Source organism: Bos javanicus, chromosome 4, assembly GCF_032452875.1.
Source record: "Bos javanicus breed banteng chromosome 4, ARS-OSU_banteng_1.0, whole genome shotgun sequence".
In the NCBI taxonomy this organism is placed as follows: Eukaryota; Metazoa; Chordata; class Mammalia; order Artiodactyla; family Bovidae; genus Bos; species Bos javanicus.
Genome location: NC_083871.1, coordinates 119742740 through 119769110, shown reverse-complemented (window position 1 = coordinate 119769110; position 26371 = coordinate 119742740). Strand labels below are relative to the sequence as shown.

General features: G+C 55.5%; 1 protein-coding gene across 5 annotated transcripts in view; it reads left to right on the top strand.

Moving 5' to 3' along the window:
- The window catches only part of PTPRN2 (protein tyrosine phosphatase receptor type N2), a 599207-nt gene that overhangs the window by 188488 nt on the left and 384348 nt on the right, over positions 1–26371 (top strand). For all 5 annotated transcript variants that reach the window (XM_061415339.1, XM_061415342.1, XM_061415343.1 and 2 more), the window contains 3 exons: positions 7502–7604; positions 14764–14926; positions 26012–26369. In XM_061415339.1, the coding sequence (XP_061271323.1) occupies positions 7502–7604; positions 14764–14926; positions 26012–26369 (624 nt within the window). The remainder of the gene's footprint in view (positions 1–7501; positions 7605–14763; positions 14927–26011; positions 26370–26371) is intronic.

Here is a 26371-nt window from a genome sequence, read left to right as displayed (position 1 = left end):
ACTCCTCCCCCCACCTTCTGGTCTCACTCCTCCCCACCCCCTCCCCCTCCTGGTCTCACTCCTCCCCCTCCCCTCCCCCTCCTGATCTCACTCCTCCCCGCCCCCTCCCCCTCCTGGTCTCACTTCTCCCCTGCACACAGAACCGTCCTGCTCAGAATACTGTTACGGCTCTGTGCTGCATGCAGAGACTGCCAGCTGTCCTGGTGTGGCGTCCAGGCCTGTGTGGCCTCACACCAACCCCCCAGCCCCTTCTCTGCCCCGGCTGGAGTTACATCCTTGCCGATGGCATCCCGCCCTGGCCGCGCTCTTACATTTCTGCTCAGCCCCTCTCCGTCCCTCAGAATTCTACGTATCCTTCCAACGTGGCTCGAATACCGCTTTTCTCTGTGCAGTTTCTCCCAGTTCCCCATCCCAGTGAGTCTCTCCTCTCTATTTTCCACAGATGTTTGCTGATAACTTTATTATACAGTCATGACAGTTCAGGTTGGATCCTAGCTGACTGTAAGGGCTCGGGTCAGGCGTCTGGCTGGCCTCTGGAGTGCCTGTCTTCGGTGGAGCAGAGCAGGCCACGTATGTTGTGCGAGTGAAGCCGCGCAGCGTGTGGCTGTTTTGGCTTTTTTCACTCGGCACGATGTTGTGGCTGGTCTGTGGTTCCTCCCTTTTGCTCACTGGGTTGTTGTTATTGCTGAGAACTAACTAATCCACAGGATGGACAGACCTGCTTGGTTCCCCCTCACTCGTTGGGCAGCATCTGAGCTATTTCCGGTTTGTTGTTCAGTCGCTCAGTAGTGTCCAGCTCTTTGCGACCCCGTGGACCACAGCATGCCTAGCTCCCCGTCCATCGCCAGCTCCCGGAGCTCGCTTTCAGTCGCTCAGTAGTGTCCAGCTCTCTGTGACCCCGTGGACCACAGCATGCCTAGCTCCCCTGTCCATCGCCAGCTCCTGGAGCTCGCTTTCAGTCGCTCAGTAGTGTCCAGCTCTCTGCGACCCCGTGGACCGCAGCATGCCTAGCTCCCTGCCCATCAGCAGCTCCCGGAGCTCGCTTTCAGTCGCTCAGTAGTGTCCAGGTCTCTGCGACCCCGTGGACCACAGGATGCCTAGCTCCCCCGTCCATCGCCAGCTCCCGGAGCTCACACTCATGTCCGTTGTCAGTGATACCCTCCAACCACCTCACCCTCTGTCTCCCCCTCTCCTCCCGCCTTCAGTCTTTCCCAGCATCAGGTTCTTTTCCAACAAGTCGGCTCTTCACATCAGGTGACCTAAGTATTGGAGTTTCAGCTTCACCATCAGTCATTCTTTCCAATGAATATTCAGGACTGATTTCCTTTAGGATGGACTGGTTGGATCTCCTTGCTGTCCAAGGGACTCTCAAGAGTCTTCTCCAGCACCACAGTTTGAAAGCATCAATTCTTCTAGGAGTTTTTGGTAGATTCATTGGAATTTTCCATGTGGAAAATTATGTTATCTGGAAATAGGCACAGTTTTGTTTCTTTTTCATGTGTGTGCCTTGTATTTCCTTGACTTGCCCCATTGCCCTGCTGAGAACCTTTAGCTCTGCTGTGATCAGTGCTGAGAGAGGACGTCCTCGCCTCGTTCCTGATCCGAGTAGAAAGGGGTCTAGTTTCTCACCATTAGGTACAATGGCAGCTGAGGGCCTGAGTGGATGGATGTTCAGTATCAAGTGGATGAATATTCATCATAAAAAGGTGCTGAAGTAACTGATTTACTTCGTATTAAACCAGTCTTGCACCCCTTTAATAAACTCCATGCTGTGTAATGGAGTTGCATGTTAATATTGCTGGATCTTGCATGTTAATCTTATCTTATGGATCTTTATATCAATATTCACGAAGGATGTTAGTCTGCAGGTTTCTTTTTTTGTGTGGTACAGTGTTTGTCTGCTTTTGGTTCAGGTTAATATTAGCTATTGCTGCTGCTGCTGCTAAGTTGCTTTAGTCGTGTCCGACTCTGTGCAACCCCATAGACAGCAGCACACCAGGCTCCCCCGTCCCTGGGATTCTCCAGGCAAGAACACTGGAGTGGGTTGCCATTTCCTTCTCTAATGCATGAAAGTGAAAAGTGAAAGGGAAGTCGCTCAGTCGTGTCCGACTCTTAGTGACCCCATGGACTGCAGCCCACCAGGTTCCTCCATCCATGGGATTTGCCAGGCAAGAGGACTGGAGTGGGGTGCCATCACCTTCTCCTAATATTAGCTACATAAAGTTAAATGGAAACTTTTTCCTCCTTTTCTATTTTCCAGAAGGGATTCTGTAGAATTCATACTGATTCTTCCTTAGATGTTTGGTAGAATTATCCAGGGAAATCATCTGGGTTAGGAGATTTCTTTTGGGAAGGTCTTAAATTAAGAATTCAATTTTTCTAATAATTATAGGGCTATCAAATGATCTGCTTCATACTGGGTGAGTTGTGGTGGTTTGTGTTTCCAAGGGATGGGTCCGTTTGATCTCAGTTGCTGTGTGTGTGTGGTGGGGGGTCCGTTTGATCTCAGTTGCTCTGTGTGTGGGGGGGAGCTTGTCTGTTGCCTTGGAGGTCAGCAGAGTCTGTACTGCTGTCCCTGTTTCACTGCTGATGTTCATCGTGACTGCTCTCCCTTTTTCGTTGTCAGTCTTGCTAGAGGTTTGCCAATTTCACTGATCTTTTCAGGGAAGCAGCTTTTGTTTTCACTGACTTCTCTATTTTTATATTGCAGTTTTATTGATACCTTCTCTTTCCTTCTTTGGGTTTATTTTGCTCTCCTTTTTCTAGCTTCTTCATGTGGGGATTTATATGATTGATTTGAGTCTTTTTAATCTAGGTATTTAGTGCTTAAACTTTCCCTCAGTGCAGCTTCAAGCACAGATTTTGGTATGCTGTGTTTCCGTGTTCACTCAGTTCAGTGTATTTTCCCCTCGGATTCTTTTTGACCTGTGGCTTAGTTAGAAGTGTTGTTTAAGTTGCAAGTGTTTGGAGACTTTTCTTGTTATGTTTATGTTTTTGATTTCCAGTTTGACTCCATTGTGACTGGAGAACATACTCTGAATGATTCTGGTTCTTTTCGTCTTGCTGAGTTTTATTTGTGTTCCAGGACATGGTCCACCTTAGTTGGATGAAGACGCACATGTTTAGGAGGGTAATTGAGATGATGAGAGTTTCTGCTTCTCCTATTTGCAGCTCTGGTGTTCGGTATGTATACACTTAGAATCGATGTATCTTCTTGGCAAATGTACCCTTTCATCATTATATTATGTCTGGGTCCCTGGTAAGTTTGTTTGTTTTGAAGACTAATTCATGTGCTATTACAATAACTGCTGCTATTTTTCTTTGATTAATGATATATGTTTTTTTATCCTTTTACTTCCACTCAAATATTGGAGTGAGTTTCTTATAAACAGAATATAGTTGGGTCATGCGTTTTTAATCCACTCAGTGTCTATCTTCATTGGTTTGCTTAACCTATTTATTTATATTTAATGTAATTATTGATTTATTAAGACTTAAAGTCCTATTTTTCGTTTTCTATGTGTTCTCTTTTATCTGTATTCTTTTCCTACATTACTTCAGGCTAACAGTCTTTACAAATCCATTTTAATGTATCTGTAGATCTGCCTCTTGTTAACCTTTTTAGTGGCTGGTACAGATAGTACATTATATATACAAAAGTCTCACCGTTTACTGGTGTCATAATTTTACCATTTTGAGTGGGGTATAGAACCCTTACCTCCCTTTATGATTCGTTCCCTTGTTTTTTATAATTATTTTAAATATTTCCTCTGCATATACTGAGGAGCGCATCATAGTGTTGCTTCAACTGTCCAACATACCTTAGAAAGCTCAGAAGAGGGACGCTCATCACAGTTACTCGTGTCTTTGCTTTTCATGCCTTTTCCCCCTGGATGTTCCAAGGTTCCTTCTGCCATCACCTTATTTAGGGAAGTTCCTTCAGCAGTACTTTTGGGGCAGGTCTGCTGGTAAAGTCGGCTCTCATTTTCACTTATCTGAGAATGTCTTCTTTGCCCTGTCATTCCTGAACCGCACTTTTGCCAGGCATCTGGATTGGCTGTCTGTCAGGATTCTGGACTGACAGCTTCTTCTTTTAGCTCTTGAAAAATGTCATGTGATTTGACGTGGCCTGCCTGGTTTCGGGGTGAGCCTGGTGGGCTGCCGTCTATGGGGTCACACAGAGTTGGACACGACTGAAGCAACTTAGCAGCAGCAGCGGCAGCAGCAGCAGCCTGGTTTCTAATGAGAAATCCTCTGTCATTTGAATTATGTTCCCCTTGTAGCTAAGGCATCATTTCTCTGACTATGTTCAATATTTTTTTCTTTGCATTCAGGTCTCAGAAGTTTAATTATCAGTGTCTTGGAGGCGATTGGGGCTCATCCTGCCTGGGGTGCTCAGCTTCTGGGCTCTTTTGGTTTATGTTGCTGTTCGGTCACTGAGTCGGGTCCAACTCCCTCCGACCCCATGGACTGCAGCACGCCAGGCTTCCTTGTCCTTCAGTGTCTCCCAGAACTTGCTCAAACTCATGTCCACTGAGTCGGTGATGCCATCCAACCATCTCACCCTCCGTCGTCCCCTTTTCCTTCTGCCTTCGATCTTTCCCAGCATCAGGGCCTTTTCAAATGACTGGCCCTTTCCATCAGGTGGCCAAGATATTGGAGCTTCAAGTTTATCTCTTGCCAAAACTGAGAAATTTTCAGCCATTATTATTATGTTTTGAGTAGATTTTCAGCCCTGCCTTCTTTCTCCTCTTCTCCTAGGACTCCTATATTACCTTAGTTCTTTTGTTATAGCCCCACAACCAGAGGCTCTGTCCTTGTTTTTCAGACTGTCTTCTCTCTGTTGCTGGCATTGGGTGGTTTTTATTGTCCTCTCTTCCAGGTCCCTGATTCGTCTCTCTGTCCCCTCCATCCTTCAATGAAGTGCGTCCACTGAGCTGTATATTTTGGTTGTTGTATTCTTAGTTACAACATTTTCACTTGGTCCTTTTTATATTCATTTCTTTACTGAGAATTCCCACTTTTCACTTGTTTTCCAGAGTGTTCGTGATTATTCCCTGAAGCATTTGTATCGTGGCTGTGTTACATCTTTGTCAGATAAGGCCAACATCTCAGTGTTGGTGTCTGCGGACTGTCTTTTTTTCAGTTTGAGGTTTCCTTGGTTTTGGCGAGAGTGGTTTTCTGTGGAAGCCTGGGCGTTTGGGATTATATTATGAGACTCCGCATTTCATTGAAACATGTGCAGTAGCTGCCTTTTCCTGGCACTGCTCTGCTGAGGTGGGGTGGGGCCTCTGTTGCTGCCGGTGGAGGTGGAAGCCCAGGTGCCCCCCGGAGCTCTGCGGACCCCTGAGGGCCAGCTCCTGTCCTCACTGCTGGGCAGTGGGGTCGGTGGGAGTCTGAGCCCCCGCTTGGTCTCCACTGGGGCCCGCGGAGCTGTGACCCCCCAGTGGGGAGGAAAGACCCCTCCCCGTCAGCTGCTCTGCCGACACTGGCAGGGGCCCTGGCCGCAGGAGGAGGACGCCCAGGCCCCCTGTGGGCCTCTGCGGTGCTTGGTGGGAGTGGAGCTGTTCTGTCTGCAGCTGCTCAGTGGCTCCTCTCCTGACCCTCTCATGGGAGCGAGGTGGCTTCACTGGGGCCTGGCCGGCACCCGGGCTGCTGGTGACTCAGCTCTAAGCCTGAGATCACAAGCCAGGGAGGCCCCGGGGGCCCAGCACCTGCTTCTTGGCCCCTGGCCGTCTGCTTTCCGTGCTCTCAGCTGCCCATGTGTGCTTTCCAGGGACCGGCTGTGCTGCAGGGGCGAGCGCGGCCCACGTGTCTCATTGTCTTCCAGACGGGGACGGTCTCTCCCAGGGACGCCCAGCGCCCGGAGCTGCGCCTTCCTCTGACTCTCTACCCAAGCGCCCCGTTTCTGCCCGCGCCAGGACAGCTGAGCGGTCTGGGCTAGAGGTTCAGCGCTCTTCTCTGGCCCATACAGACCCCAAAGTTGGCATGACTCAGGCTGCTGCGCTCTTCAGATAAAAATATTATCAAAGCTCTGTTATTTAAATTTTAACTTCAACTTTTTTCCACCGAAAGTTCTTTCTGTGCTCTTGACTCTTTCTGTTCCTGGTGGACGTCAACGCGGAGACCAGACTTTGGGGAATAAGACCAGGCCTGTTTTCCGGGTCTGAGGTGCTAGATACTACGCTTGTGTTGCAAATGTGCTCTCGTTTGTGGGTCTTCTGGGAACGGGCCAGTGACAGCCACACGAGCACGTTCCACGTGGGGTGCTTTCTCGCCGTGCCTGTCGCGTGGAGCACGCTTGCTGACAGTAAGCGTATGTAATCCTGAAGCAAGGGTGGCCGTGCCTCTGGGGCTGGTCTCCCTGCAGCGACCTCCCCCGAGTTGTCAGGGCAGAAGCTGAGCTGCCCACGGCTGCACTTCCTGCAGCTCCCGCTCAGGATAAGGCCACGGGCTTCTGAGACTTAGAAGTGATCCAGCTGTTTGAATCTTGCCGTTCGTAAATTTTAAAAAATGTTAGGTTTGCATTTGAAAATTACTGAAGTGTGTTCATGAAGGCAGCTTATGTGCGAGACGTTCTTCTAATTCTGCCCAGAATAAGTGTTCTCAGCGAGCTGTGGACCTGCTTGCTCCCCGCTCATACACACACGCAAACAAGCACAGCCGTCCTGTTGCGAAGGTTTTTGGTAATGTGTTTTTGTACAGGGCATAAAAATATATCTCTGTAATTACATGATATTTAGTGATTAGATAATTATGGATAATTGCACGGGGTAGTTCTAAGTGCTAAAGTGTTACCATAAGATCTAAAATGTACAAATTGCATAATAATTATTCTTGGGAGTTATTTGGTAATTCTGAGCATAATTATCATGTGATCTGCAGTGCATGTAATTAATGCATAGGCACATGGATTTTGCCTTCATAACTACTTCGCCCTTGTTATAAAGCTCTTTGTCATAACATTTGAGTATTAAATATAACGTAATTGGCTCCCAGATACAGTACATTAAGCCCCATGATAATTGCTTTCATAGTAACAATAACCCTTATTTCATTTCCAACATGTGGCTCTTAAGCAGGTCAGGGTTGTGAGGAGCAAACAGCCAGGACGTGGCAGCCGCGAGCAGGTGGAGCGGCGCGGAGCACTGGCCACTGGCTCACTGTTGGGTGAGGAGCACCTCCTGTGGCCAGGCCTCCCCAGGCAGAAGGGTCGCATCTTCCCCGTGAACAGAGTCTGTCTGCTGACCGTGGCGCTCACCTCCTGTCCAGCCCGGCCCCGCCCCGCCTGTGTTGTTCATATAGCAAAGCACCCACCACGTTTCTGGTCTAGGCGGAGGGCTGGGGTTTGATAAGGAGAAGAGCTCATAAGAAACCGCAGAGAGGGGCCTTGGCTGATTGGTGAGATTGCGGGAGAGCACCCCAGCAGTGGCTCGGGGACCGCAGCAGGGCCTCCGGCTTAGCCTCCACACTAACACGGTGCCCGCCACTCTCTCCCCAGGTCTCACGTGGCAGGATGACTCCACCCAGCGTGTGATGGCCCGGGAGCTCGCCAGCCTTCCCCAGACCCACCCGCGCCACCCCGAGGCGTCCAGCCCCGCCAGGTAAAGCGGACCTGTTCGTGTCTCTTCCCTGGCCCGTGTCCACCAGCCCTCTCCTTGTTTCATGGAGCGAAGAGCCCCGTCTCTCTGGTGTAGATGCTCCGGAAGTTGGGATGTGGGGAAGGGGAAGATGGGACTCCCCCCACCACAGGGTTCTGGCCCCCGGGGAGGGTGTGAGGGGGACCCTCCCACAAGGGATTGGTCTCAACAACGGACGTGCCCAAGGGTCTATCTCCCTTCCCGGGACCCTTGGAGAGTCTGCGTCTCCAGAGCCTTGGTTAAAAGCAGGAGGGTCAAGAATTCTCATTTCCCAGTAAGAATTTATGCTCAGTTTAGTACAAAAAGCAAATTAAACCATGGAAGCCGCGTTCGGGCCCCCAGCACAGCAGCCTGTGAGAGCCGGATTGTTCCACCTTGTCGTCTCTGCACACGTGCGGAGGGTGTGGAAGCTTTGCCCACTTGTGCAGGAGGACACCGGCCTGGGGAGGGGAGGGGCGGCCCATGGGCAGCGTGCGGGAGCTGGCTGCCGTCCCCAAGCTGACGGGCAGCTGCTCCTCAAGGTCAGACAGCAGGGAAGGGACCGCCCCTTCGGCTTAGCGGGGAAGCCCACCGTCTGCCCACAGCCTCGGGTAGAGAAATCCCAGTGCAGAAGCATCGGCCTCCTCCTTCCTGCTCAGTCCGTCCAGCAGAGGGGCAGCCAGGCCGCCGGGTCCCACAGAGTCAACGCGCCAGACGTGAGAGCACGTGCACCGGCAGCCCTCCCCGGCCAGGCTGTGCGCGTCTTGAGGGGAGGTGGGAGCTCTGCCTTGTCATCCTCACTGGTCTGTTGAGCTTCATCAATGAGAACCTGCCTCGGGAGTCTGTTCTGCAAAAATAACACTCAAAAAGCAGTCAGGCTGTCCATTTTCATCTGGGCGGGTTCACACTCTTCGCGCTGGTCTTTGAGCGACACGTGGGCGCTTCACACAGCCTGCGGCGCCTTCCTGCTGGCGCCGAGGCTCCTGAGCGGGCTGCACTGTCCCAGGCAACCTCGGACGCCATGGAGGAGGCCACGGCGCGGGGGGTCAGGAGCGCCAGGAGGCAGAGCAGAACAGCTGCCCCGGCTGGACAGGCGCCGAGCGTGGGGAAGGCCAGGTCGCCTCACAGAAAGAGAGTTTCCAGAGAGAACGCCCGAGAAGTCAGACGAGGGCCACACCCAGGTAGCCACGTTCTTACCACTGGTGATGCTGTCATTTAAAACAGTTGCCCATTTGCTGTGAAAAATAACGTGGCTTTTTAGATTACAAGTGAGATTAAAAGTTTAAAAATGCACATGTGAAGAGGTTGGAGTTTTCTATATGAACTTCCTGTGCACGATCTGTGTCCGTATAGAAGTGTTTCTGTATGGTCCTGGGCTGTTTCTCTCCATATGGAGTCTTCTGTGTGAGGCTGGTAGCTCTTCATGTGCCCCGTTCTGGAGAAGCAGATTTGTGGTCTGTTCCGCCCGTGAACGAGGTGTGGTCGCCAGTGGAACTGGGCTCATAGCCTCCTGGGCTGGACGGATCATGTCTTTCTCGAGGGTGTTGAACCCGAATAAACCAACCGTCTGGCTCTAAAGGCAGAGCCTTGTGCCGGGGGTGGCACTCTGGGATGCTCCCCAGTAGCCGCCCCACCATACTCCACCCCAGGAGACGTTGGCTTCCAGCAGGCAACCAGCAGGCGTTGACCTCAGGCTCGGCGGGTTGGGGTAGACTCACCCCCAGCTGGCAGGCAGGGCTGGCAGCACAGCCACCTTTCTGCCAAGGCCACGGCCACTTGGACCCCCGCTCTGCCTCTTCAAGCCCTCCCTCCCTAGACCCAGCCATTCTCCGCCGTGAGCTTGCGGTTCTCCTGGTCCTGCGGTGTCTCTGCAAGCGGCTCCCTTACTGGAGATGCTGCGCGTCCCGTCGGGCATCTGCTGGTGACTCAGCAGCCAGCACGGGAATCCTGGCCGCCCAGGCTCTCCCTCAGTGTTTGTCAGGAAACATACACGCGGAATGATGCACATAGATATGCATGGAATAATGTTCCTTCTTTTCGAAAACCTCCTGCTAAATTTTCTTCAGTGTTGAATTGTCTGCTGCCCAGTATATATTTTAAACGATCTTTCTGTGTGGTTAAATCCCGTACCACTCCCACTGTCTTCTCAGATCATTGGTGAAATATGCTCACAGGTCTCACTGTGTGAATTTGGAGCCTTCACATTTCTGCAGAGCACTCTCATCCTTTCCACAGGGATTCCCAGTTGTGTTGACTTCGTGTGATCACAGTGCTGTGTTATCACTTAAAACTTGCTCATTGCACGCGTGGTTATTACACTTTGCCATCCACGTCTATCTTTACCCTTTAACACAGTTTATAAAAAGAGTTATCTCCTGGATTTTCCTCTTTCTACTATCATTAGACGTATTTACTGTTTTGTTTTTTTTTAATGAAGCTCTTGAGCTGAAAGTTTTGTCCTTATCTTTTCATCACTTGCGGCTGTGTGTTCGCCTGCGAGCGTGGTTCTGGCGTCGTCCTGCGATGTCGACAGGCCCGTTTGCCTGTGTTCTCGATTATCTGCCACTGTAGCTGTGCACCCTGTGGGAGCAGTAAGTGCAGGCTCGCATTTCGTCCTACTCATGTCTTCTTTAGACTTTAAATTACTGTCTACTTTTACTGCATTTTCATCAGAGAATGTGACATGTTCAGCTTTTTCTTTTTAGAAATTTGGGATTTCTTTGTGGCCTAGTTTATACCACATGTTTATTAATTTTCAGTGGATACTTAAAAACCTTGTATCCACTATTAAAGAGCACATTTTTATAGATGGTTAGACATAAAATTTATAACTATGTATAAATTACTCAGAGTCAAATTCTTTATTTATATTTTGATTTATTGAAATGTCTCAGGCAAAAGCCTTATTTCCATTTGTATTTTGCTTCACACGCGTGGGGGTCTGACACCCAGCCCAGCTCCCGGCATCTCCTCCTCACTGAGGGCGTCACACCTGCTGTGGTTAGATGGAGCCTTGCCGTCTTTATTGCTCTTTGTCTTGACCCCACTTTTCTACGATTGGTATTGCCATGCCTGTGTCCTCTGGGTTCTGCTGCCTCACTCACCCTCTGAAAGCCTGCCCTTTGGATGCTCTGACTGGCAGGTGGCTTTTACAAACAGTGTCACGTGGCATTTTTGGAGCCCCTGGGCATCTCCGTGAGACCCCTGACTTCTCTGCCCTTCTTCCCCCCGTGACCGTGGCTCTGCTTCCACCACCTCTGGCGTTTGTAGCCGAGCCTCTCACTTTACACTCAGTCTGCGGCCGTCGCCTCTTGGCTCTCCAGGGAGGTTTTGAAGTGACAGGTCTGAGCCCCACCTCCATCCCGGCACGGCCCTGGCAGCTGGCATGGACCGTGCCCAGGGGGCGTCCAGCCCAGAGCTGTTGACTAAAGAAGGAAGGAGCAGGTGAAAGACCTCGTGGCACTTGGTGACTACAGGAGTCATCGCAGTGACCAGAATCCTGCCGGCCCTTCGTTCCTCAGAGGACGTGACTGAGCTGTGAGCTCTGCTTCCGTGAAAAATAAAATGGTTAGAAATAACCATTTCCAAAAGTAAATGATGGTTAGATGGGTTAGGCTTGTGGACAAAGGGAGTGAGAGCCAGGCTGTGGCGTGCTCTTTGCAACGATTCTACTTATAATTCGGAGTCTTTCCTGTAGCAAACTGGGGGACACCGTAAAGCAGCCTGTGTTATTGGAGCCTGAAGGTCAGTGCAGGGGGTGGGAAAGTGACCAGTGGAGACGACACGCTTGGTCTTCCGAGGTAGAGAATGGACGCTTACAAAGCTTTGATCTGCTTCAAGAGAATGACAGGGCAGAAGTCAGGCTGCAAGCTAATTCCTGCGACGTCTCAGCGTGGTGACGGCTGTGCCCGTCGCTGTTACGTGTTAGAGTGTCGCAAACAGTCCTCCAGCACAGACCCCCGGGAAGATGAATAAGACAATTTAAAGGCACATTTATGAGGCGGTTCTATTTGCATTGATCAGCAATTAGTGAGAGAAATAGACAAAGGACCAGAAACGTAAACTGACTTCAGTTAAATCACACTGACAACACAGAGCATGAAATCTCATCCATTAAAAAGTGGTCAGGTAAGCGATAGCCATGATTTGAGACGCAAAGAACCGTGTGGCTCCTGATCCTTTACATCCTATTAAGTCTGAGCCAATGTAACTTGAAAAGGCTTCAGAAATAATAACAGGACAGTTTTGTTAATTGTGATAATTAAGCTCAAATGTGGAGATTTTCTGTAGGTCCTAGTTCATATGAAATACACATGGGTATCGAGCCCCTCACATCAGTGGCCTGTTCTTAAGAACCAGACTTTCCCTGTGAAAACAGTGGCCAGGAGCCTGTTCTCCGTGACCCCAAGTGGGAAGTCACACCCATCTGCACCCTGTGCACTGCTAGAGTGTCAGTCGCTCAGTCTGTGTGTGACTCTTGCGAGCCTATGGACTATAGCCCACCAGGCCCCTCTGTCCATGGGACTTCCAAGGCAAGAAGACTGCAGTGGGGAGCCATTCCTTTCTCCAGGGGATCTTCCCGACCCAGGGATGGAACCCAGGTCTCCTGCACTTCAGGCAGATTCTGTGTCATCTCAGACACCAGGGAACATTCCTCGACTGTGTCTAAACCACAGTAAAGACCCACATGTAGGTAACAGATGTTTGTTACCATGTGTAGGTAACATTCACGCTTGGAGTAAAGTACTTAAAACATTGTTCCCTGGTCACTGAAAGTGGATATGGTTGTTAGTAACACAGCCTTACCCAACACCTGCAAAACACACAGACACACACACATGGCTACATACATGTACACACTTACGAACACAGACACACACGCAGATACACACACACAGAGCTACACAGACACACACACTTAGATACACATTTGGGAACACAGATACACACAGACACACACACAGACACATAGACACAAAGGCACACACACTTAGGTACACATTTGGGAACACAGATACACACACACACACAGACACACACAGACACACAGACACATAGACACACAGGCACACACACTTAGATACATACACACACTTAGGAACACAGACACACAGATACACACACACCTAGACACCCACACGAGACGCGCTCATAGAAGCAGCTCGGCTCTGCCCGCGGCTTCCAGGCACAACCAGAGCTGGCGTCGTCGTGAGACCCAGCGACGTGCCAGGCCTCGCCCTCTCACCTGGATGACGGCCAGATCCCTCCTCTTCAGGTTGCTATCTGAGAAGACACCAGGCCGGGGGGCAGGGGGCTGGGCCCTCGAGCCCAGCGAGATCCTGCCCGGGTGCCCAGGGAGCTCCCCTCGGTCGGGCCTGAGCTGTGCAGGCTCTGGTCCCGGGGAGTTCGGAGAAGGGGCGGTGGTGATGACAGGCTCCAGAGCCCTGACCCTCGGGGCTCCGGGGCTGGCGCGGGTCTCCCACAGGAGACCCAGGCAGCGGGCAGTCTCTTCTGCACACAGGCTGCAGGCCGCCTTCTGGCTGCAGAGCGAGGCCAGCCCTGCTCTCAGCTCCGGGCGCACAGAGGCAGCCCGTTCTCTGTCCCTCGCCGTGTCCACGGCCTTCCCGCATGACGGCCGCCCACCGCGCCTGGCTGGGAGCGCCGCAGGCCCATTTCTGCCCACCCTTTCCTGCAGGTATCACGACTTTTACCGTACTTGATGCATTTGTAAGTATCAAGTAAGTATTGTAAGTATGAAAATCCAGCTGTTCCTGAAAACCCACGTCTCTGCAAACACAAACACCAGGGGAAGGACGGGAGAAATGAGGCAGTCAGCAGACAGGCACTCACCCTCGGCCCGGGCTGGGAGTGCTGCCTCTGCTGGGGGCCGGGCTAGCCTCCTCCAATCTCTGGGGCACTTCCGGCAGTTAATGCGAAACAAACACAGGTGAAACCCAGCGTTTACTTGTGTGAGCGGCAAGCGCACGTGGCAGCTGCGAGGACGCCGGGGCCTCCGGCCGCAGTCTGTGGCTCTCGGTTGCCGCCCGGCTGCCGAGCTCCCGCAGAGCACACTGTGAGCCGTGTGCAGCTGCCTCGGAGCCTGCCCACTCCTGTGCCCACAGACGGCGTCTGCAGTTGTCCGAGTCCAACGGGGGCTGAGTACTGTGTTTTACATGATTTTAAAATGCATTGTCATTAAAGAAAAAGGAAACAGGACATTTTTTTTCCCAAGTTCATGACCTGCGTCACTGCCATTCACCGCAGGCAGCCACTGGTTGTCCTGAACTCACCCCCAGTGACAGCAGAGTCTGGTCACAGGGCTGCCCTTCCTGGTGCTGGAGAGGCGCCCTCTGCGAGGTCAGCGGTGGGGACACAGGTTCTGCGCTAACTCGGCGTCACCTGAGCCTACCACGTGTTTCCAAGCTCATTTGTTCAGCGGACACTGTTGCCAGTGCTGACTGTGGCTGAGGCCCCATGCAGATTCTCAGGAGAGCAAAGAGCAAGAAAACCCACGAGAACAAGGTCCCTTCCTCCAGGCAGCTTCCCAGGATTGCTGCCTGCCTTTTGTGGTCACACTGGGGCGCCAGGAGGGCCCGGGGTCATCTCCCCGTCAGCTGACTAGCAAGCCAATGCCCTGCGGACCCCTGTGTTCCCCTCTTCCGGGAGGTGGGTGAGCACGACCTTCTCACCCTCTGTGCCTGCTCCTTGGCACCCGGCAGGGAGTGGAGGGGAGGCCGCTGACGGAGACAGGCCCAGAGCAGGGGGCGGCGGGCCCAGCGCTCGCCAGTCTCCCCTCCCTGCCCGGGAAGCCTCTCTGCCGCTGAGGTTCTCCCTGCACTTAGTAAGTCCTGGCCGACTCCCCATTCCGGCTTGTCTCTGCCCCCAGTGGTGGGGCGGCTGTTGAGAAAGTAAGTCAGGGTTCGCTCACCAGGTTCACCTGTGTCCCAGCACCAGGCTTGGGTGCAGACAGGGCACCACCGTGGGCGGTGTGAGCGGCGGGTCGGGCCCTTGCTGCCAGCCCTCGCCGCCTGGCCTGGTGCCTGAGTGCCTGCACAGCCCTGCTGCCCCCCTGCCCGCTGTGGGCCCTGAGGGCAGAGCCAGCACTGTGCCTGAGGACCGCCTGACGCCTCCCTCTCCTTCCCAGGAGCTCGAAGCAGAGCGTCCCAGACGAGCGGAGCCTCAGCCTGGAGGGTGGCGTGCTGGCCGAGGCCCTGCAGCACTACCTGCCCTACCTGGAGGCCCTGTCCCAGGCAGCCGCCGCCGCCGACGCCCTCCCAGGGCCGGAGCTGGACAGGCCACCTGCCCAGGTGAGCCTCGCAGCCCTCGGGTCGGGGCGGTGACCCTCGCGGCCCTGTGCTCGGGGTGTTTCGTTGTCCAGGCGCACACAGGGGATGTTTCCCGTGCCTGCGGCCCCTCTGGGCTCTCCCCACCATGTCCCGGGCGAGTGGTGGGCGGGGTGGAAGGACGGGGGGCCTCCCCGCCCCCTGGAGGGCCTGTGTGCACCCCTGTCTTCCTGCGCCCCCTGACAGCTGTCCGTGGGCACCGCTCCTTCGGGGCGTCCTGTGTGCCAGCTGTCAGGCCCTCGGGTGGGAGTTCCTTCTGCAGCGGGGCCAGTCTGCTCTGGAGACCTCTGGGACTCGAAGCCCATGGAAAAGAACAGTTTACAAACGCATCGAGCAGTCTCGTAACCTTCTGGATGGGAAAGGAGGTGTGCTTTCATGACAGCCGGTTAAAGCGGCACTGCCAGCTGTTCACTTGCCTGGGGGAGCAGGGCCTAGAGGTGGCGTCCGGGGCCCTCACGCATGCCGAGGAGGGGCTCTGGGGGCAGCACCCAGGTCCGCGTGCTCGGGAGGGCGGGGTATGTGACAGCCGCACTCCCGCCGCCTGCAGAACTCGGCCTTGGGTCTGACCCAGAGGCTGCCCAGAAGGCGGATGAACACCCCCAGGTTTGGTCAGGTCACTCCCCAGCCCCACCCCAGCCCTGCCCCAGGCCGCGCGCCGGAACCCCGGGCCGGGTTGGGTTGCTCCGCCAGGCTGTGTCCCTCTGCCACGCTGTGCCCTGGGTGTTGGTGGCAAACACGCCCCTTTCCACAGCCTGCTCGTAGCTCCTGGAGAAGGGGCACTCACTCGGTTCCCCAGGTTCTGCAGCCCGAGCGGCCCGCGTCAGCCCGGTTCTCAGCCCGGTTCTCAGACCCCTCCCGGCTTTGGGCTCTGGGGCCCGTGCAGGGCGGCCGTGTGGGGCACGGGGCGGCCGAGCGCAGGCCCCGGAGGGGAATCGCACAAAGAGGGAGGGTCTGCATCCCCACTCCAGCCCTTGGCCCCCTGCTCCAGGGAGCCGCCTGAGCGGGGCAGGGTAGGGGGTTTGAAAGCTCTCCTGTGAGCCTTCTGCAAGCTCCTCAGCGCAGGCCGTACCCCTGCTGACCCGGCTGCACTGACGCTGTTTATTTGGTGGATGTGGCAGCCCACTCCAGCATTCTTGCCTGGAGAATCCCGTGGACAGCGGAGCCTGAAGGGCTGCTGTCCATAGGGTCGCACAGAGCCAGACACGACTGAAGGGATGTAGCACGCATGCGGCGCTGCTGAGGCGAGCACCACACTGTGTATTTTAATGTTAAACTCGGGTTTTCCACCTTGCACTTTCTGTGAAGCAGACACCAAGCTGGGTACCATGGGGCTGCATCGACGCCAGGACCCTGTCCTGGCGGCCGGCAGAGGGCAGCGCAAGAGATGCCCGGGGTTCCGACGCTGCGGCTCCTCCGCTGGTGCTGTGCTGCCTTGGGAGGCCGCTCCCTTTCTCTGTCCTCCCGGGTCCTGCCGTTGGGCAGTGATGGTCTGGACATCAGTGGGAGGATGAAGCTCTCAGCCCAGGGCTCAGTTCATTGTAGTTTCTAGAAGTAGTCATCCCTGTTTTAGAGGCAAAACGGAAACCAGGTCAAGTCTGAAAGCCATCTGCTGGATGCTCAAAGGTGTGCTTGGCTCCATGAGAGACTCACAGGGGTGCGGCCTGCTCACGAAGAAAATCTGATCTGTGCCCCCACCCGCCCAGCACCCAGGGGCGAGGCTGCTGCCCGGCACACCGCCGGCAGGACGGACTCCGTCTCCTCTCACAGCAGAAAGCCAGCCTCGCTCCTCGCTCTCTCGATGCTGGGGATTTGAGAATGTAAAACAGAAATCGTCTGGGGCTCCCTCCAGTGGCCCGGCGAGTCTTTACCAGCCCGGCCTCGGCTCCGGCTGTGGGCATCCCGACTCCGTCGTGGGGACCCCGGGGCGGGTGCCTGGGCAGCGGGCATGAGCAGTCGGTAACGAGCGACCGGCGTGGAGTGCACGCGGCGAGAAGGCGGGGACGAGGCGCTCGGTCAGCGACAGGCGAGGGAGAAGTCTGAGCGGAAGGCGTTCCGGTGAAGTCTCCCCGTGAAGCAGTTGGACGGGCCTTCCTGATGAGGTGTTGGTGGCGCCGAATGAAGCCTTGAGCCCAGGTCCCAGGCGGGCCGGCGGCTGCTCAGCTGGGCGGCGATGGCCGCCCGTGGTGGTCAGTCCTAAGCCTGCCGGCCCGTTTCTCATTCAGGTTTGGGCACTCTATGGCGTGAGCTCTGTCTGGCACCAGACTTGGAAACACACGTGGGGCAGCCTTGCCCCCTGGGCCCCGGGTGGCTGTCAGCGCCCAGGAGACTGGGGTTAGGGGTGATGGTGGCCTGGTGGGGAATGGGAGGTGGGGCCTTGGTCCTCTGGGAGGGGCCCTGGCGATGCCCAGGAGTGCGGGCTCAGCTCTGCCCACCTCTCGGGGCCCAGGCTCTGACCCTGGGATGCCTGCAGAGCCTCAGTGCCCACCCCAGCTCAGAGGGCCCAGAGCCGGGCGGGCTGTCTGGCACCTGCCCCATTGAGGGGGAGCCACTGCTCTCTGCTGGCACCAGTCATTCCTCCAAAGGCTGCACCCTGCTGCCCTGGGCTGCCCACGAGACGACGCCTGTGCCCCAGGCCTCTCTCTGTCTCTGGACACACGGCTGCCGACACACCGCGGTCCTGTCCAGCCGCCTTCAGCAGCTGCCACCTGCCAGCAGGTCTGGCTTCTGCGGTCTTTGAGAGTCCCAGCCGGGAATGAGGCCCTGGGGTCCTGCCTGGGCCGGGCTGGGTGTGCTGCTGCTCCTTGCAATCCAGCAAGCCCTTCGCCTCTCAGAAGCGCCCAGTTTGAAGAACGGATTCTGTGCTCGTCTCACCGTGCGGCTGTTTGAGCATGATGGTCACAAGGATGGTTCAGAAAAGGAGCACTCGGCAGCTTAGGGCTCAGGTATTTTTATGCTGTGTTGAGATAGCGGCTTCTCAACATTGGCTTCTGGCTCAGGCGTTTTTATTCTGTGTGAGATAGATGCTTCTCATTATGTTAAAAAAGGTGCAAAAGTCTAGAAATTATCTTCTGTGTCCAGGGTTTAACTGAGGAGAAAGCCCTGGTCATCTCTCCGATGAGCTGACATGGACTCGGGTGTGAGAAGCGTTTGTGCAGACCCGGCCAGGGCTTTGGGCAGCGCTGGCCGATCTCCCCACCCGTCAGCTGATGACATGTCTCAGTTGGAAGCGTAAGCTTTCGACATTGGTGATGCAACCAGTTTCCGGTGGATTACTTTAGGAATCACCTTTTCTGTGTATGTCATCAAGCATGTAGCTGTCATGATCGTCAGAGAAGAGCTCTGAATTTATGGTGCCGAACTGTGTTGTTTAGTACTAATGACTGGCTGAACTTGAGCCGGAAGGGCACATGGGGTCAGGGGCTTCCCAGAGGATGGGTGTTGGACAAACACCCAGAAGTCAGCAGTTGAAGATGTTTGGATCATCTCGAAGGGCAGAACGTCAAGAGGCCACCCCAGTCCACTCTGACAATAGGAACAGGCCAGGTGAGCTGCTAAACCATAGCCTTAAAGGAAAAAGCCCACGGAGCTAATACAAAGAGCCCTGAATGAACTAAATTCAGAAAGGGAGGAGATCCTTCTAGGGAAGAAGAGACCACAGAGACTTCCCTGGAGGCAGGAACCATGGGGGGAAGCGGGGGAGAATGCAGCTGAGGTTTTTAAGGAGCCGTTTTCAGTGGAGACTAGTGTGAGGGTAGAGCCCAGAGTCAGGCTGCACAGAGCGCCGAGTGCCCGAGACGGGAGCTGGGAGACGTCCTTCCAAGGGGCGCCAAGCCCTGCTGAGCACACCTCACCCCTTGAAAGTTTTGGACGAGGCAACGTGGTGGAGAAAGATTGATGTGTAGAGTGCAGAAAGCCAGGAAAAGAAGTGTCTTGCACATGTCGTGTGGGGCTGTGAATCAGAGAGAGCTCCAGGTTCAGAAAGCTGGCGGCTGACTGCAAAGCGCGAGGCAGCGCTCGAGGCTGACTCCAGCTTGGACCTGAGCCTGAGCCTACCCTCAGCATTACTGTGGGCAGGAGTGACCGAATCTGACCGACTCGGCTACAAAGTCCACACCATTTCAGTGACAGATTCCACGGACTCGGACGGAGAGAAGACGGGTTAAATATGATTTGCTTTGGTCTCCATTGCTCATTCATGCAATAATCAAACGTACAATCCCAATTATGTATGACTGATCCAACATGCAATCAAAAGTCGGGAGACCCATGAAGGACAGCAAAACGCCACTCTGGTCGAGAGAGTAAAGAGTGGATAGGAGGAGACCCAGATATGACTCAGGTGCTGGAATTATTAGAAAAGGACATCTTAATAAATAAGATAAATATGTTAAAGGATTGAGTGGGAAAGGTGAAAAAACATAAATGAACAAATGGGAAATTGCAGCAGAGAGATGGGAACAGTAAAAAAAACCAAATGGAAATGCTAGAAATTAAAGGAAGCTCAGAGGTGAAGGACTCATTTGAGAAGCTTAATGATAGACTAGCCACGTGGAGAGAAGAATCAGTGAATTTCAAGTCAGGTCAGTAGACATAGTCAAAAATAAAAGAAAAAATACAGAAAAAGAGTGTGAAATGGAACAAAGCACCCAGACACGGGGCACAATGCCAAGTACTCTAACCTGCACGGTTGGAATCCTACATGGGAGAGAGGAAGCAGAAGAAATGGTTAAAGAAGTAGTAGTGGCTGGTGTTTTTCCAAAAACTGATAAAGCTAATCAAAACATAGATGCAGGAGACTGGCTGAGCCTCAGGCAGGATAAATACAGAGAAAACAAAATCTAGGCATATCATAAGCAATTGGGGGAAAACCAAAGATAAAGAGAAAATTTTAGCGGTATCCTCAGGTAAACAGATGCCTTACATCCGGGGGCTGTTGATAAGGACGATGTCTCGCGTCTCGTTAGCAGACCAGACAACAGTGGAACCAACAGAAAGGGCACAAAACCCCGTCGCCTTGGATTCTGCACTGTTCACAACTGTAGGGGAGCGGGAAGCACTCGAGTCTGCAACACTCGTGCCTCGGATGCGCTGAAAGACATTCCTCAGCTTAAAGAAAGTTGACGCAGAGACGCCAGTATCTGCTAAGGGGAAGAAAAGAACCAGAAATAGTAAATTGGCAAGTAGCCAGGAATGAGAAACCCACATAATATTTGTAAATTTCTGGACAAAAACAATTGGATGTTTAAGGCAAAATAATTAACACGGACTGTGAGGTTTTTAGCTTACGTGGAAGGAAAATACATGATGGCCAGAGCACAAACCTCGGAGGAAAACTGCAATTAGGTGGGAAGCACAGGAACTCGGGCCTGGAGCTGTTGTCCAGCTTTCACATGTTAATTTTTTAAGCCAAAGCGAGGTCCCCAAGTTGCCTCCTCCAGACCCAGCTGAGCGCAGTTCTGCATTTTCCAGCAGGCAGCCTGCCGGTGGGGCCACTTCCCTGGGGCCCCGCCTGAAGCCAGGCCTGGGGCCAGATCCCAGCTGGGCCCCTCCTCCCCGGAGAGCTTGTCTCCTAATCCAGGAAATGAGGCTAGTGGTGTCTCTAAGGTCCGTCTAGTCAAGGCTATGGTTTTTCCTGTGGTCGTGTGTGGATGTGAGAGTTGGACTGTGAAGAAGGCTGAGCGCCAAAAAATTGATGCTTTTGAACTGTGGTGTTGGAGAAGACTCTTAAGAGTCCCTTGGACTGCAAGGAGATCCAACCAGTCCATTCTGAAGGAGATCAGTCCTGGGTGTTCTTTGGAAGGAATGATGCTAAAGCTGAAACTCCTGTACTTTGGCATCTCATGGGAAGAGTTGACTCCTTGGAAAAGACTCTGATGCTGGGAGGGATTGGGGGCAGGAGGAGAAGGGGACGACAGAGGATGAGATGGCTGGATGGCATCAGTGACTCGATGGACGTGAGTCTGAGTGAACTCCGGGAGTTGGTGATGGACAGGGAGGCCTGGCGTGCTGCGATTCATGGGGTCACAGAGAATTGGACACGACTGAGCGACTGAACTGAACTGTGTCTCTACACAAGGGTGGCTGAGAAGGTCAGAAAGAAGGGAAACACGTCAAGTCAAAGCCCGGCCTGGCCCTGGCAGTTGGAAAATGCCACCCATGCTGCGACCGTCGTAGTCCTCCGGGCGGAGCACGCATGCCACCCGCCTCGGGCTGACCCGGGTGCACAGGAGGCGGCGGCTGCCTGCTTTGGAGCATCCCCTGGGCCTTCTGACCGCAGGCGTGAGGCCGTGGGTGCGGCTGCGGAGGACAGAGCGGGAGGAGAGTGTGCTGGAGCAGAGGTGAGGGAGGGCTGGGGTCGGGGGGACACCACACACGCTTCCTGTCATAAGTGGTCTTCGAGACCAGTTCCAAGCTACTTAATGTGACATCATGGCCAGATGTTCGGAACTGAACACCCAGGCTTCGCATTGCTGTAAGCCTCCTGCGGAAATCGTCACCCCTGTGGTTTGGAACTTAACACCCCTTCAACCTCAGATTTCGTGAGCTCTAGAAGCTGATAGCAGAGACAGCACAGGCACCATGGTCAGACAGGGGCCAGCGTGAGGCTCTGGACGGAGGGATGCCTGCCCTGGTCACAGCGCTGCCATGGTCAGAGAGGGGCCAGTGTGAAGGCTCCAGACGGAGGACGCCTGCCCTGGTGACAGCACTGCCGTGGTCAGAGAGGGGCCAGCGTGAGGCTCTGGACGGGGGGACGCCTGCCCTAATCACAGTGCTGCCGTGGTCAGACAGGGGCCAGCGTGAGGCTCCGGACGGAGGGACGCCTGCCCTGGTCACAGTGCTGCCGTGGTCAGAGAGGGGCCAGTGTGAAGGCTCCAGATGGAGGACGCCTGCCCTGGTGACAGCACTGCCATGGTCAGAGAGGGGCCAGCGTGAGGCTCTGGACGGGGGGACGCCTGCCCTGGTGACAGCGCTGTCAGTAGGAATAACATCTTCTGGCTGCCAGCGTGGGGAGTGGGCAGGGCAACTGGAGCCTGCAGTGTGGGGCGCTGCAGCCCCTCCCCTGTGCTGAGAGACCAGGAGCGCCTGGCCAGCACTGCCCTCTGTGGCCTAAGCGCAAGCAGGCAGGGCAGGCACCCCGTTCCTGCTCAGCCCCCAGACTTGCCGCCGCCGGTGGCACTGTGGGGCCCTCGTTAGGCAGCCTGTGGACACCGCCACCGCTCCTTGCTTCGTCACGCCTGCAGCAAATGTGTCTTGATCAGCGTGCTTGTCAATGCTGCCTTCAGGCTGTGAGACAAACTGGAGGAAATGTTTGTTATGCGGTCAAAAGATGGCCCAATTTGGGCTTCCTAATTTGTTTTGGATGCTTGGCACAAGAGAATATCTGACGAGCGTGAGTGACCAGTGTATACATGAAAATCTCCTTCACTCAGCGTCAGCTGGCATGTGGCACCCGAGAGCCTGCAGGCTCTGGCAGGCTGAACTCGTAATTGAGTGATCTGGGACTGGGGCCGGCGGACTTCCGTGGGAGGAAGTAGCCCGACGTTCGGCTCCAGGACCCCGGCCCCAGCACGGCTCGGGGCAAGGGGAGACGTCCAGGCAGGGAAGCAACGCGGACTGTGGCTCCAGGAAGCGGCCGTGGTTTCCCCAGCTCAGGATGACTGCTGCCTTCCAAACTGCCTGTCACCAAACCTCTTTGATACTCTTTCCACTACCAAGTCTGTGACTTGACCCCATTTCAGTCGGCAAGCTGTTTGAAGACAGGCCCATGTTTGAGGCGTTCCACCCCCCACCGCCCCCCACCCCAGAATGTAGAACGTGGTCCAGAGCTCAGCACACAGCAGCGGTGATGGCTGTGATGGTGGTGATGCTGGTGATGCTGCTGATGGTGGCTGGAGCCTGGCCAGTTCTCCTGCTTTTCAGTTGCTAATCTCCTGATTTGGGCAACTGCTGTCTTAACGATTACTCAGTGTTATCTTAGGAAACCTGAGGTCATAGGTCTGTTGAATTGAAGTTTAAAACACCTTCAAAACAGGGCTTTGAGAACTGTCCCAGAATCTTATTGACTCAGAGGTGCGAGTGCACAGAGCCCACCAGATCACTGCCCCAGGGCTTGTGCCCGGGTCCCCGAGTCTTACAGGACGCGCAGGTGTGAGATGGTAAAGAGAGCGACATCACTGGTGTGAGCGGGCCGGGGGCTAGCCGTGAGGAAGCGGGAGCCCCTCCACGTCTGTGCTGGGTGCCACGGCCACCCCCACTGCACTTGGAGTTAGACGACCCATTAGGGCAAAGGCCACTGAGAGCAGAAGCGGGATCCGAGCCAGGGGCCAGCGCCCTCTGCTCGCTCGCTCAGTCAGGATGTGAAGCCGCAGGCGGGGGGTGACCGTGAGGACGCTCCCTGTCCCCAGCCCGTGCTGGCCTGGGCACCCGGCGGCAGGGTGCACAGTCCCCGACACCAGGGCCCCCGCTGTCCCTCACGGGACCCGGTGTGACTTGGGAGAGCTGGCGTTTCTATTATTTCAGTCTGCCTGCTAAAACCCTCTCTCCCTCTTCACCTTAACTTGGCTGAGAGCACACAGGACCCCACAGGCTGTTCATCGCAGTCGGTCCCAGAGCTCACTGGCTTGACGGTCACTCACCCGGAGGGCCTGCGGGGCCTCCACCCGCCTCTCCACCGACCGTAACAGAAGGCCCTTCGAGCAGAAGCTGCCTTCACACATAGGGAGCCGGTGCTTCTGGCAGGTTGATGAGCCTCTCAGAGGCTGTCCAGCCCCGCGCTGGGACCCCAGGCGTTCCGAGGCAGCCTGCTCAGCGGGAGTTCAGCTGAACTTGAGATTGAGCCTCGCGCCCAGTTTGTGCAGAAGTGCTAGAGGGCCGTTTGCTGTGGAGGCGTCTTGTCTCCTCCCCTCCTTCTCTCCCTTGTGAATCTTTTCTTCCTCTAAAGGAAAAGCAGTTGATTTCAGCCAGCTGGATGGAATTAAACATTTTGATGACAACTACAGTTACATCCCTGGTGGCTCAGCTGGTAAAGAATCCGCCTGCAACGCGGGAGACCTGGGCTCGATCCCTGAGTTGGGAAGAGCCCCTGGAGAAGGGCAGCCCACTCCAGTATTGCCTGGTGAATCCCCATGGACAGAGGAGCCTGGTGGGCTGCAGTCCATGGACTTGCAAAGAGTCGCACACGACTGAGTGACTAAGCACAGCACAGTTACATCATTTTAGAAATAAACGCAATGTGACAGATAGTGGTCAATCTCCTGTAACAGAGGAAAACCAACTGTCAAAACGTCAAGTGATTGGCCGAGCTTCCTACGTGAGAAAGGAGAGCAGCACGCAGAGCAGCGGGTTCCGGATCCAGGCTCGCTGCCCCCAGATCTGTGCTGTAGGCTGAGCCCCAGCATCATCATTGGTAGAAACAGACAGCAGCCTTGGGAGTCTGAACCACCGTTGTAGGTTCAGTGGTGGCTGCACGTCTTAGCTGGGTCCCCAGGCACGTACCCCTGGCCCGATACTGTGCCCCGAGGGAGGGGCACGTGGAGAACGGGAAGCCCGAGATTCTGAGAGCTTGCGGCCCCGCACCCCACCTGGAGCGCACAGTGAAAGCCGCGCCGAGTCAGACCCTCGTGGGAAATTACTGTTTGTCCTTGAAATTTTGATGACGTGTCAGAGGCAGGACACTGAGACTTCTAACGTTTGTACAGCTGCCCTCGAGGTGAGGAAACTGGGCCTTGTTCTGTGGGCAAATCAGAATGTGACGAGACCACATGCTCCTGGGAGAGTCCTGAGTGAGGAGGGAAGGCAGGGGAGGCCAGGGAAAGGCCTGGATCCACGCTGTGTGTGAAACCAGGCGCCCCGGCAGCGTCAAAAGGATCAGATTCAAAAGGGGTTTCAGTGACCAGCGAAAAAGGGAGCTGCAGGGAAACTGACGTCAGACACGGGGTGCAGCCCTGGGGAGCCCCTCTGCGGAGCCACAGCAAACCCCCGGGGCAGGGAGAGGCCTAGGCGGACCTTCCCCGCCGAACACACAGCCCGGGAGAAGGGGTCGGCGTAGCTCCGCGGCAGGAAACGTAGACCCGACCGGCAGGAACCTCCTCACGGTGCAGGGCGGCCGAAGGCAGACAGCGCTCATTTCGGTAGAAGACGGTGAGCGCGGACACCAAGCCGGCCGGCGGGGACACGGTCCGCGGCTCCTGCACAGTTAGCGCAGGGCCACCCACCGGTCAGCCAGGAGGAAGAACCCATGTTCACACGCAGGCTTGTACACGGCTGTTCACAGCAGCGTTCCTCACATCGGCCCCAAAGCGGAAAGAACCCGAAGGTTCCCCAGCTGATGAATGAAAGCGCAAGCGCGTTTCCTGTCCTTAGAGCAGACTTCAGGGGTACCAGGGAGCGCGGCACCTACCGCTGCCTGCTGGCGCGCCTGGGGTGGGCATGCTCGGGGCGAGAAGGGCGGCAAAAAGTGACAGTCGCCCAGTCGTGTGGGACTCTTTGCGACCTCACGGACTACACAGCCCACGGGATTGTCCAGGCCAGAACACTGGAGTGGGTAGCCTTTGCCTTCTCCAGGGGATCTTCCCAACCCAGGGGTGGAACCCAGGTCTCCCGCGTTGCAGGCGGATTCTTTACCAGCTGAGCCACAAGGGAAGCCCGCTCCTTGCAAGAAGCAGACACCAGAGGCTGCGCGGCGCTGCCCTACAGGAAGCGTCGGCTCGGCACATGCGGGAGAAGGACGCAGGACGCGGATGAGCCGCTGCCTGCGGGAGGGGAGCCCGGAAGGGGTGCGGGTGTCCGGGCGGCAGACAGGTGGTGTCCGCGCCGCTCGGTGGAGGCGCTGAGCACACGGATGGGTCGAGGCTCGCGGCGCGCGGGCTGCGCTTCAGTAAAGCCGCTGTGGAAAGACTGCGGGAGGACCGCGGACGCGCCCGCCCATCGGTGGAGGCGAACCTGGGCGCGCCTGGGGTGCTGGGACGCGCCTGCGGCCCAGACCCGGGGCCACTGCGGGGCGTGGCTGGCGATGGGCGCTCACCCGCTGTTTGTCCCCCGCCCCTGCAGGGTGAGGACCCCCTGGCCGACAGCGTGCTGACCTTCGTGGCTCAGACGTCCGCTCTGACCTACGCTCCCGCGGCGCGCGCGGACCTCGCAGGGGGCCGCCCCCTGCGCACGCTCCGCCGGCTCCAGCCGGACGAGCTCAGCCCCAAAGTGGCCGGCGGGGTGGACAGGCAGCGTCTGGTGGCTGCGCTGGGCGCCTACGCGGCCCGAAAGGCCCCCGCGCCCGCCAGGGACGGCGACCCCGCGCCCCGCGGCCTTGTGCGCGCGCCTTGGAGAGCGCCTCGGGTCCTGTCGGCGCCGGCGGCCCCCCAGAGATGGCCTTCGCCTACGGACCCCAGGGATGCCCCGATCACAGACGATGGT